General features: G+C 46.4%; 2 protein-coding genes and 1 non-coding gene across 3 annotated transcripts; all 3 read left to right on the top strand.

Moving 5' to 3' along the window:
• Nucleotides 1-839: 839 nt before the first annotated feature.
• On the top strand, nt 840-5024 carry LOC119270183 (phosphatidylinositol transfer protein 3-like). The gene is made up of 3 exons (XM_037552157.1): nt 840-935; nt 4130-4397; nt 4500-5024. The coding sequence occupies exons 1-3, from the start codon at nt 840-842 to the stop codon at nt 4868-4870; spliced, it is 735 nt and encodes a 244-aa protein (XP_037408054.1). The 3' UTR covers nt 4871-5024.
• A 1012-nt stretch (nt 5025-6036) lies between these two features.
• LOC119270184 (phosphatidylinositol transfer protein 3-like) lies at nt 6037-8767 on the top strand. Its single transcript, XM_037552158.1, has 5 exons — nt 6037-6315; nt 7006-7264; nt 7697-7733; nt 7823-8039; nt 8217-8767. The coding sequence occupies exons 1-5, from the start codon at nt 6217-6219 to the stop codon at nt 8325-8327; spliced, it is 723 nt and encodes a 240-aa protein (XP_037408055.1). The 5' UTR covers nt 6037-6216; the 3' UTR covers nt 8328-8767.
• Nucleotides 8768-8901: 134 nt separating this feature from the next.
• TRNAK-UUU lies at nt 8902-8973 on the top strand. Its single transcript has one exon. It is a non-coding gene; the product is annotated as a tRNA-Lys (tRNA).
• Nucleotides 8974-11649: the final 2676 nt, after the last annotated feature.

An 11649-nucleotide genomic window follows, 5' to 3' on the forward strand; every position in this document is an offset into this window, starting at 1 on the left:
CCCGCACGCCCTTGCATATTTACTAAAGGATATTTTTAGAGGATTAGAAGTCGATGAGGGGAGTGCATGATGAGGCGTTTACGTTCGCGTTACACCAGATGTGATGGAAGTCGGCGTAGTCGGTGATGTTGTACAACGTTTACGTCCTTGTCACACCGCTAATATGTTTGAAGATGTTTCACAAAGTTTAGTGAGTATATGTTGTCTATCTCATGTTATGTACATCTACAATCTACGGAACGTATTAGTGCTTATATTTACACATTGTGTAACTAAATATCGAATAGTTGCAGTTCTCGGTACACAATGTGAGGCACTCCCCCCGTAAAAAAATATAAGAGCATTTAGATCAACACGGAAGAAGTAATAAAGTAATGCGGTGTGACCGGGCTTCCACGAAGTGCTACCTGCCACGAACAATGTGGGGTAAATAATTTCAAAAAAATTAATATAACATTTTGATCACTACTTTACAGAGGGAATAATATTAACTATGTTGGAACGAGACGAAAGTTCTTCGGAAACAAGACCAATAGCAGCCGGCTTACGAGAAGTCAAACTTGCATCCGTGCTACAAAAATCTCCACGAGAATGGAACGCAGGAAAACAAATGCACCCGACGCCACGACAAGCAGAGGAACGGAGAATCACTGCATACTCTCCTCTGGCTTATATTCCACCGGTCAAACACGTGTGCATACTAGTAGTAGCTTGCCACTCCCTTTCTATCCTGCATTTCTTCTCCTGCACAGCCAGAGACGAGACAGGCACAGACTCCCCGCTATACGAGTGCTCACGGTGCCAGTTAGAAGGACAGGAGCCGGGAGGAGAGGAGACCGATGGCGAGCAGCGTGGGGGGAGATGCCGGGGAAGGGGAGTGGCTCAAGGTCGCCGAGCTGAGGGCCATGGCGGGAGCCCAGGACCCGCATGTCAAGGTACGTTCCTTCCTTCATCTTCGTCGCTGTCGTACGTCCTCCTTTCGAGAGATGGACTGTGGATGCGTATGCACGCTCGACGGTTTGTCACCGGCGATCGATATGCAACTAACCAGAAATCCCCGGCCGCTTTGCATGCTTAAGCTGTGTTCGGCCGCTCGCCAAAATTTCACTGTATGCCGCCCTGCTTCGCTCAGGAGTTACGGAGAGGAGAGATTCCGAACGGCCTCTTAATTTTAGTAGATTGCGAGCAGAACGCAAACAACCGATTTTCATTTTTTTGATACCGAGACGAAAGTATCAGTAGCATATATGAGTACGTTATACGGCCGGTAACCTGTCACTTTCATTGGTCAATAAGGTATACGGAGGAACTCCCTGCCCTGCTTGAACTACCTCGTGATCATGCAAAAATTCTGCCTGGGTTTGGGTGGCGTCCGCTTGATGATGGAATTATCAAAATCGATACACACAATGCCATCTTTTCTGATCTGTGGAAGGGAGGGGTGGACCGTGGACGGCGTTGTTCGTTCTGCTTCGTCGTTTATTGCTGCATGGAGCAAGCCTTACGAGGATGTTACCGACCAATCATAGAGACCTTATCCTTCTATGATGGCGTTCGTCTAGCAAGCATCCGCGGTTTTAGTCATGTGACCGCGGAGTTAGATTGCCTGGAGCTAGTTAATCTCTGGCACACTAGGTGACTGTCACGCTCGATGTAGCGTCTCTTTTAGATGAAATAGGAGAGCGTATACCTCAGTCTATTTCTTTTTTCCTTTCAGCATGTAATTTGTACTGCTAACCTCCCGGCTTACCTCTGTGCGAAGTTTGCTTGCACTTCGGATGTGTCCGAGAATTGGCTACATGTTACACCCAGTTTTCTGAATAGTAGCCCAAGGCTGTTTTTGTTGAATAAAGCTCTTCAAGTTTGCCCGCAAAAAATAAGGTATACAGAGCATCTCGGTAGCAGTTCGTTGTATGAACAGATCATGGGGGATTCATCTTAACAAATTGATCCTTAACTGAACAACCAGATGCTCCAGAAAAAGTGATGGGAACAGGCGTATCGTACTCGTAGCTCAACTTTAGCTAGCAGAGCCATGTGGCCACGTGAAGCAAGGGCGCCGCGCCGACCCTACTGTTTTTCGAGTAAATAGGCAAAAACTATCACAGTTGAGACAACTTTTTTTCCCAGAACTACCACTTCCAATTTTTTTTGCCAAAACTTACCAATTTTGTGTTGTTTTTTTCTTTTAAAAACTATCGTATTTTGTTGATGGCCGATTGACCTCAAACTATCGTATTTTGTCAGCTCAATGGTGGTTATGACATATATGGCCCACCCTTTAGGACCGACGTAGCACAAAGCCACAAAGTCAACCCCATTGAGCTGCATTGTAATGTTGACCGTTATGACATGTGGGGCCCACACGCTATTTTCAAGGAGGGGGGTGGAGGGGGGCGCTCGCGCACATGCACTAGGCGAAGCACTTTCAGTTTGTGCGTTCGGTTAACCAACCGCTCGCACGGATGCAGGAGGCGAGGCTAGGTTTAGCAATAATCCTACATCTATGTATCCACTACGTAACCTTACATAATCTTCCTAATATAATTCTCTCTTTCCCCCTTGATTTTTGCGGGATGGGGCCGTGCCATTTTCCCTTCCAATCAGAGCATGCCAAACCAACTCTTACGTAGCTTTACGATGAATCTCTACCCCGGCTGCCTCCAGCCCCGAACATGTGGCGCGTGCTCTGCCTCGCAGGGTCGTCCCTCGTGGGCCAGCACGGGTTCCTCTTCGCGGTGCCACTGCGTCGACTCTTCGCGGACGCTTCCCCTTTCCCGGGCCCGGATGTCAGGGAGCTCGGCGCCGAGGGCATCCCTGCAAAGAGCGTCTCCATGGTGGACGTGTATTACAGGCCTCGTGTTGTCCCATGTGGTGGAGATGACCGTGTCACCGCCATGGTTCCTTAGCTCACAGCTCTGCGTCGAGGTCATGGATTACAAGAAGCTAGCGCCGGTGGCGGTGGCGTTCTCTTCGGCGGAGGTCGAGCTGAGCTAGTAGGTCGTCAACCCCGCCCGCGGCCAAGCGATGAAGGTGTCTAGCAGGCATGCGGTCGCCTTGGCCCGGCAATGGTATGCCGGTGAGATGTTGGTGCGGTTCGCGATGGTGCTGGGCAGTTGCAACTTCAAGATCACCGTGACTTGATCCGAAGAGGCCAGACACGTCAGCAAGGTCAGCCTCGCAGTGGAGAATGCCCACGGCGCTATCGTCTACAAGCTGCCCGAGGAAATTTCCCATAGATAAAATGTTTCGAGAGAGAAAATGGTTGATGCTGACATGGGTCCCACCTGTAATAGTGGCTGAATAACGGTCAAAGTTAACAGAGTTGACATTTTATGCCGTGTTAGCCCTGACAAGTGGGGCCAGCATGTCATAAACGATTCTAAGATGCCCAAACCCGTACCCAACTCGAAGGAGTATGTTTTAGCAAAAAGTTAGCGCAAAATTGGTAGGCTATGACAAAAAAAATGTAAAGAGATAGTTCTAGGGAAGGTTGCCCCAATCGTGATAGTATCACTCACGATAACTATCCAAGTAAGCATACAGCGGATCGAATAAGCTCGAATCACCGAGACACGTGGCGCAGAGTAATACTACATCTACAAAGGTTTACTTAAAAAAATTACATATAAACTGATGTGGATGATTGTGATTGGTAATAGAGAGGGGCGAGGGTTCACCCCACTTAAATTTAGGGGATAGAGACCCTTAGAGGGTGTTTGTTTCCAGGGATTTATTGGTCTAGGGACTTCAAAAAGTTCCTATAAATCCCATCTAAATCAAACAGGAAGGACTTATAGGGACTTAAAATGGGCATTTAGGACTTATGAAATAAGACTTTCAAGGAGGGACTTATAGAGACTTATAATTGTAATATGATCTTATAGAGACTTATAAGTCCCAGGAAGCAAACAAGTAGAGACTTTTTAGGGATGTGGGACTTATAAGTTGGGACTAAAAAAAGTCCTACAACTTATGAATCAAACATGGCCTTAGTTTGAAAGGTTAGTAAACGTTTGTAGATTCTTTGGAGGTCAATGCTCGCAGCTAGAAGAACTCAGTACAGTATTAACTTAGTTAATTCCATTCAGTATTTTACCTGATCGAATATACTGACGCGTACGTGCAGGAGGTGGACAACCTGACGCTCCGGAGGTTCCTGCGCGCGCGTGGCCACGACGTGGGCAAGGCCTCGGCGATGCTGCTCAAGTTCATGGCGTGGAGGCGGGAGGCCGTGCCGGGGGGCGTCGGCGCCGTCATGCCGGCGGAGCTGGTGCGGGCGGAGCCGTCGCGCGAGTTGGCCTCCATGGGCGGGGTCGACCGCGCAGGCCGCCCCGTCCTGCTCGCCTTCCCGGCCAAGCACTTCTCCGCCAACCGGGACATGGCCGGCTTCAAGCGTACGCACATCGACCCCGCCTTCACCCCCATGGCCTCCGATCTTCGCTTGCTAACGATCGACGATGGAGCTTGATGAGCTTGGTTACCTTCATCCGGTGCAGGGCTCGTTGTGTACCTGCTGGACAGTGTCTGCTCGAGGATCCCACGGGGGCAGGACAAGTTCATCGTCGTGGTGGACCTCAAGGGGTGGGGGTACGCCAACTGCGACGTGCGCGCGTACGTGGCGGCCATCGAGATCATGCAGAGCTACTACCCGGAGCGGCTGGGCAAGGCGCTCATGGTCCACGTGCCCTACATCTTCATGAAGGCCTGGAAGATGGTGTACCCCTTCATCGACGCGAACACCAGGGACAAGTTCGTGTTCGTGGACAACAAGAGCCTGGAGGGGGCGCTGCGGCGGGAGATGGACGAGAGCCAGGTGCCGGAGATGTACGGCGGGAAGCTGCCCGTTGCCCCCCTCACCGACGACTAGGTAGCACCGAAACAAACAGGACAGGGTCTCTTGTATGTTAGATGTAATTGGGGGAGAGAGCTCGCACTGTTACCGTCTTTATGGTAAGGTATTTTCTGACAGAAAGCATTCCTTTCAGCGGTGCGATATGGTAAGGGATTAATGGCATTTTAAACACGACAGAATTTGGACCCGAGTCTTGTTGATAGGATATTCGTAGTACTACCTCCGTTTCAGTTTACAAGTCCTATGCGTATACCTAGATTACCAATTTTATCACCTTAATATAAATTATATAACATAAAAATTATACAGTTTGAAAATAGAACATCTGAAGTTTATATTGTTATATTTTTTTATAATATATGACTTGTATTAGGTTGGTCAAATTGACGACCTAGGGGCACGTGCACGCCCTGTAAATTAAGAGAAAGGTAGTATTATTTAAGAAAACATTCAATTTACCCCATTACTTTGAGGACAGTGGACTTAAATGTGAGAGTGAAATGCGTCATTAGTCCATTAACTTAGAGAAATGTTATATACTAGCTGACGTCAGTTTTTTGACGATTCCCAATGAAGAACTTGCTCGTTGTCGGATGGCCAACACGAATCCCAAAGCGATGGAGCGTGTCATGTCAGCCGACACCATGTTTTGCCCGGTGCGAGTTCTCGCGCGAACGACCTCTTTAGTACGACCTTGTCCTCTTAGCCACCATACACCACAGCTCCACTCCCCATTTCTCTCTATTAGAGATATATTTATCATGTGTTTTAAGGAGCAAAATTCCTAAACTTTGCCGTGTGTTCATGGAAAATTCCTAAATTTGACATCTGTTCAAAGAAAAAAAAATCCCCAACTTTGCCATGTGCCCATTACAAAATTCCAAAAAAATCCCCCTCATATTTCGTCGATCATTATTTTTTATGCTTCATTTTTTTTTCTTGTAGAGGTTGGATCTGTGCTTTCCATGCTTATTTGAGCCGATAAAATTCATCCTCCGTCGAAAAAGACGCTACAACGAGATGGAAGTTTTGTGGACACCAGTCCGTCCAATAGCAGCCGGCCTACCAGAAGTCAACACTTGCGTACTCCACGGAAAAGGGAACGCAGTCAAATGCAACCCACGCCACGACGAGGAGAAGGAACGAAGAACCATTGCACCACTCCCATCTCCGCATCTCCTTTATATTCCACCCGGCCAAACAATAAGTAACACCTAGCCAATCACGTGGCGTCTATACAGCTAGCTTCCCTGCAGCCAGGGAGACCAGAGAGGCAGAGACTCCTCCGCGCTCCACAAGTACGCGCGGAGTCAGAGTACCAGTAAGAAGGACAGGAGCGGGGAGGAGAGGAGAGGAGATCCATGGCGAGCAGCATCGGGGGAGGGGACGCAGGGGAAGGGGAGTGGCTCAAGGTCGCCGAGCTGAGGGCCATGGCGGAAGCCCAGGACCCGCATGTCAAGGTACGCTCCTTCATCTTCGGTAGCTCCGTCCGATAATAAACACTCGTTCTCCTTCGTCGTCTTCCTTTCGCGGGACGTCTCACGCCGAAAATCCCCGTCCCCGGCCCTGTTCTTGTTGTTTCTTTTGCCCGGCCGGTCGATCCAACTCAACTGTTCTTCATGACCATGGGGATGCTGCCGTTTCCTTGCTGTTCCTAGTCTGCCACTCTGGCCTTCTCCTGGCCTTTGGGAGCAGAACACAAACAACAGACTGTATTACTGTAGTATTTTATGGCCGGTAACATGTCACTCTAATTGCCCAGTGATGCGTACAGTGCTACTGACGCTGTCACCAGTCACCAGATAACATCTTGTTAGCAGTTGGTTGTATGGAAAAATCAATTGATTAAGCTAGCTGATGGAGATTCTTCCTAACAAATTGCTCGTTGACCGAATAAGCAAATACTCCAGCACAAGTGATGGGAACGGGTGCACCTCTCTCTAGCTAGCAAAGGCAAAGTCGTGGCCACGTGAAGCATGGCCACGATAATTATTCGAGCAAGGATATAGTATTACAACGGATCGAATATGCCCGAATCACCAGCGCACATGGCGCGTGCAGCTAGAACATCTCAGCAGTAATTTAATTGATTCAGTTCAGTAATTCAATGATCCAACGGACCGAACATAGACTGATCACGACGCGTGCAGGAGGTGGACAACCTGACGCTCCGGAGGTTCCTGCGGGCGCGCGGCCATGTCGTCGGCAAGGCCTCGGCGATGCTGCTCAAGTTCGTGGCGTGGAGGCGGGAGGCCGTGCCCGGCGGCGTCATGCCGGCGGAGCTGGTGCGGACGGAGCTGTCGCACGAGATGACCTACATGGCCGGCACCGACCGCGCCGGCCGCCCCGTCATGCTCGCCTTCCCCGCCAAGCACTTCTCGGCCACCCGCGACATGGCCGGCTTCAAGCGTACGTTCACATCTCACCTTCACTCTCATGATTGAAGTTTAGACTTGCAGGTGGGCTGAATCAACTGGTCAAAACAGACTCTATTACTATGAGACCCAATTGATTCCTCCAATCCTAGTTAATTGAAGTTTAGACTTATCCAAAGTCAAACTTCTGGATGTTTGACAAAAATTATATTTTAAAATGCGCTAATACCTATAACATCCAATAAGAAAGTATAAAAACATGTTTTGTGATGGAACTATAACGGAATGATGTAATATTGTAGACATTGATATATATATTTCAATAAACTTGATCAAAGTTGTTTAAACCTTAACTTAGGACAAAGCTAAATATTTACTTTTTTGAAGAATGAAACCATGACATGATGTATTCAATACAAAAACATTTGGAGCGCCCATTGATATAATTTTCTTCTCCTTCCTACAGGCTATATTGTCTACTTGTTCGACGCCATGTGTGCCAGGTAGCGCGTTCATTACCACACCCACATGTCTGTTGATCAGCATGATTTGTGGCAGAGTTTAGCATGACATTGGAATCGAATTGTTGTAGGATCCCTAGAGGGCAGGAGAAGTTTCTGTGCGTCGTGGATCTAAAGGGGTGGGGGTACGCCAACTGCGACGTCCGCGCCTACATCGCGGCCATCGAGATCCTGCAGAGCTACTACCCGGAGAGGCTGGGCAAGGCGCTGATGATCCATGTGCCCTACCTGTTCATGAAGGCGTGGAAGGTGGTTCAGCCCTTCATCGACGCCAACACCAGGGACAAGGTAATTAACCTCGCTGCCCAAGAAGATACCAGTGGTTCATGCATGTTTCTCGTCTCTGTTGTCGATTATTTTTCTTGTGTTTTGGAGCATGTTTACCGGTTGAGCTGGCTGATGAATGTTTGCTGAGAAGTCAAATCCTGGCTAATTGCATTGCGTCGTCTCGATTGACCGGTGCAGTTCGTGTTCGTGGACGACAAGAGCTTGGAGGAGACGCTGCGGCGGGAGATGGAGGACGGCCAGCTCCCGGAGATGTACGGCGGGAAGATGCCCATCGTTCCCCTCGCGTAGAGTGAGGAGGAGCACGGAAGAGGAATGGATGTACCTGAAACAAACTAACCATGTGTGCGATGTCGATGTAACCAGGGGAGGGAGACGAGCGCAGCTTGCTCTCGCTCTCTTGCAGCGCTGTGACTGCTTCGTACGTGTGGCCAGCCCAGCCGGTGCTAACGTCGGCGGATCAATAATACGGAAGAACTCTATGGTATATTATATCTTTTATTATCTTTGCTACTCCAGTAGACTACTAGTAGGGGGTAGAATATCTTTGCTAGTGGCAGCCTGTTGCCATCCTTTGTCACTGTTTGAGACCTGGTGTCGTTACCAGAAGACCTGTATGCGTGTTTGGTTTCGTTTTCTATGAAAATGGAGCCGGGGGTGCTCCCCTTTGATCGAAAAAAGAACTCTATGGTACTTAGTGTTGGGTATATATCAATATATGGGATTATGTCTGGTCACGTGAAGATACCACCTTTTGTGCTGTATCACATATCTGTGGGTCTATGCTTCTCTCGTGTAGTTGTGGTGAACAAATGGGAAACTTGTTTATGTTTATGTAATATATGGAATAAATTCAATCACATTAGCCGTCCTAGCTCAGTGGTAGAGCGCGTGGCTTTTAACCACGTGGCCGTGGGTTCGATCCCCACGGACGGCGTTTTCATGTTCTTGGCACACAAACATTTTACTGAAGCGGCAACTTCTTTTTGGCCCACAACATTTAACCAAACCATAAATTTGGTGCATTCTACTTTTTGGCCCACAACATTTAACCAAACCATAAATTTGATGCATTCTACTTTTTGACCCACAACATTTAACCAAACCACAACATTTTACTAAACCACAAATTTAGTAGAAGTATCTTTATGTAAGTATACATGCAACCACGAGCTTGGAGACGAGCTAGCTCTTACCCTGAAATTTAATGATTCAAATTTGGGGGTTGACTATCTAGGAAAAAAATAAACCGTTTGTCCCCTTACTAGGCAATTCCCCATGTCCCAACCTTTGAAACTTAACCCCGGCCTCCTTTGGTTTGGAGGAATTTCATAAGAATTCTAGAGGATAGGATTCTTATAGGATTTTTCCATTAGAGCCCTTTGGTTCATAGAAATAGATTTCTACTCCTACATAGGATTGGTTCCTATCCTCCACATTTTATAGGAAAATAAAAATAAGCCTAGACTCAATGGAAAAATTCCTTTGGTGTCAACCAAATGACATCTCATTTCCTATTCCTACTCATAGGATTTGGGATACATACCATCTCATTTCCTACAAAATTCCTATTCCTATGATAATCCTATCCTATGAACCAAAAGAGGCCTAAACAGTTAGCAATCTTACTAAGTCAAGAAGGAGGCGAGGAGGGGGCGAGTAAACTGCATGTTGGTCGAGGATGCAAGTCGCTGGCCTCGTGGCCAGGTCAGACGCCAACCTCTGTCACCTAGTCATTGGGTTCAGCACCTCGCCCGCAATTGATCACAATTCCCTACGTCGCACATCTTTGAGAAACGAAGAGACGAGGAGCGGCAGCGATCAACCGGTCGTATTTCCTCTCATCCACAAAAGTTATTTTGGTCGTAAGTTAACTGGGTTGGGCTATGAGCATGTGACTGCTGAAGGAGACTCACACACTTTTGCTCGGGTAAAGCACGATACAAAGCAGGTTTAACCCATTGTGACGGGGTTATCCTTATTGTTGTAGAGCTAGCGAGCCCGAGCAAGTGCCTAGGCCATTGGCTAAAGGGAACCTGGCTTCAGCCCTTACGACTGCCGATAGTCTGTGAACTCATCGTGATTTCAAGCTCCTTTTTGTGACCATGCCACTTTAATCATCGGGGCAAAACAGGTTTAATGTCAAGACACAATGAAAAGTAGAAGGGGATACAACAAATTGTATGGTGTGTAATAACATGCTTCAATGGGCCAAACAACAAACCGGGTCTTTTGGAACATTCTCAAAAAAACAAAAATGATTAATATGATTATGACACTGATGAACATTTTTCTAATAATTCAGGTTAACCATCTCTGTAAGCAAAGTGTACACAGGCATTCAACCAAAAAGCTTCAGCCTCAATAAAAAATGTATTAAGATGTAAATGTCTCTACATATAGGATCGACTGAAAATGTATAAAGATGTAAATCTATATATAGGCTCAACCAGGCTCTATGTAACTTAACCAAATGTAGGACATGCGCATTACCTTGGTTAGCTGAGAAAACTCAAGGGCGCATGAACTTGGTCAGCCACACATGTGCCTCACAATTAATAAAAGTGGTTGGTCCCCTACATGTGTCCAGCTCTTGATTACTTTAAGGGCGTTCATGCAAGAATGCTTTCGGCAGAGATTGCATGCTTCATCCATCCTGCCTTCCATACTTTTTTACTTCTATTTTTCAATCTATTGCATCTTTTGAACATAACGTTCAATTTCTATACCATTTGCATATTCGTGTTCCTTTCAACGAGGACTTTGAACCAGGACCACTCTTAAATGCATTTTTCACAAGTTTTAGCATTTTACCAAGTTTCAAATATTAAAAGTTGATAATTGTATTAATATTATTTTTGCAAGTTTTAGCAAGTTCCATTTCGCTCTTAGGGTTTACTGTTTAGGGCTTAGGACTTATGGTTTAAGTTTTAATCTGTGTAACTTGGTGAATGTCTCTTCGCTCTTATCAAGTTTTAAAGGTTGAAACTTGGTGAAAAATTTAAAACTTGTCAAAACATATTCAAAGTGGTCATGTTTCAAAGCCCTCATCACAAGGAACATGAATATACATGTGAGACAGAATTTGAACATTTGGTTCGAAAGATATAATAGATTCAAACATGGAAGTCATAAGAAAAACACATGGGAGGTGGGGTGAGTGGAGCATGCAATCTCATCCAAAAGCATGCATGCATGTCCCCTAACGTAAGCAAGGGCTTAAGCCATGCAGGGGACCAACCAACTTTTTGAATCACAAAGTAGATAGGCGGTCCACAATTAGCACTCGTTCAAAGTAAATTGAGATTCAAACAATTCCCGTAAGCTAGTAAGTCAATCAAAGCTATAAACTCTATTTGTTAGTTTCAGGAGACTAGTACATATTTCTATAATATATCTATATTATTATTTGGTATTTACCAATTTTAGACTAAGCATAAATTCATTTGGAAAGAAAAGGGGAATCCCCTGAAATAAAGGATTTTTACTACATTGCCCCAAAAAGAAGAGTCATTTTTATTAAAAGGATCTCAACCAAGTGTGAAACAAATCATGCAAAATGACAGGAATTGATGGCAAAATTAAAACCACTTTTTAGTAAAATCCACACGAG

The sequence above is a fragment of the Triticum dicoccoides genome, chromosome 3A (assembly GCF_002162155.2).
Source record: "Triticum dicoccoides isolate Atlit2015 ecotype Zavitan chromosome 3A, WEW_v2.0, whole genome shotgun sequence".
NCBI classification, from domain to species: Eukaryota; Viridiplantae; Streptophyta; class Magnoliopsida; order Poales; family Poaceae; genus Triticum; species Triticum dicoccoides.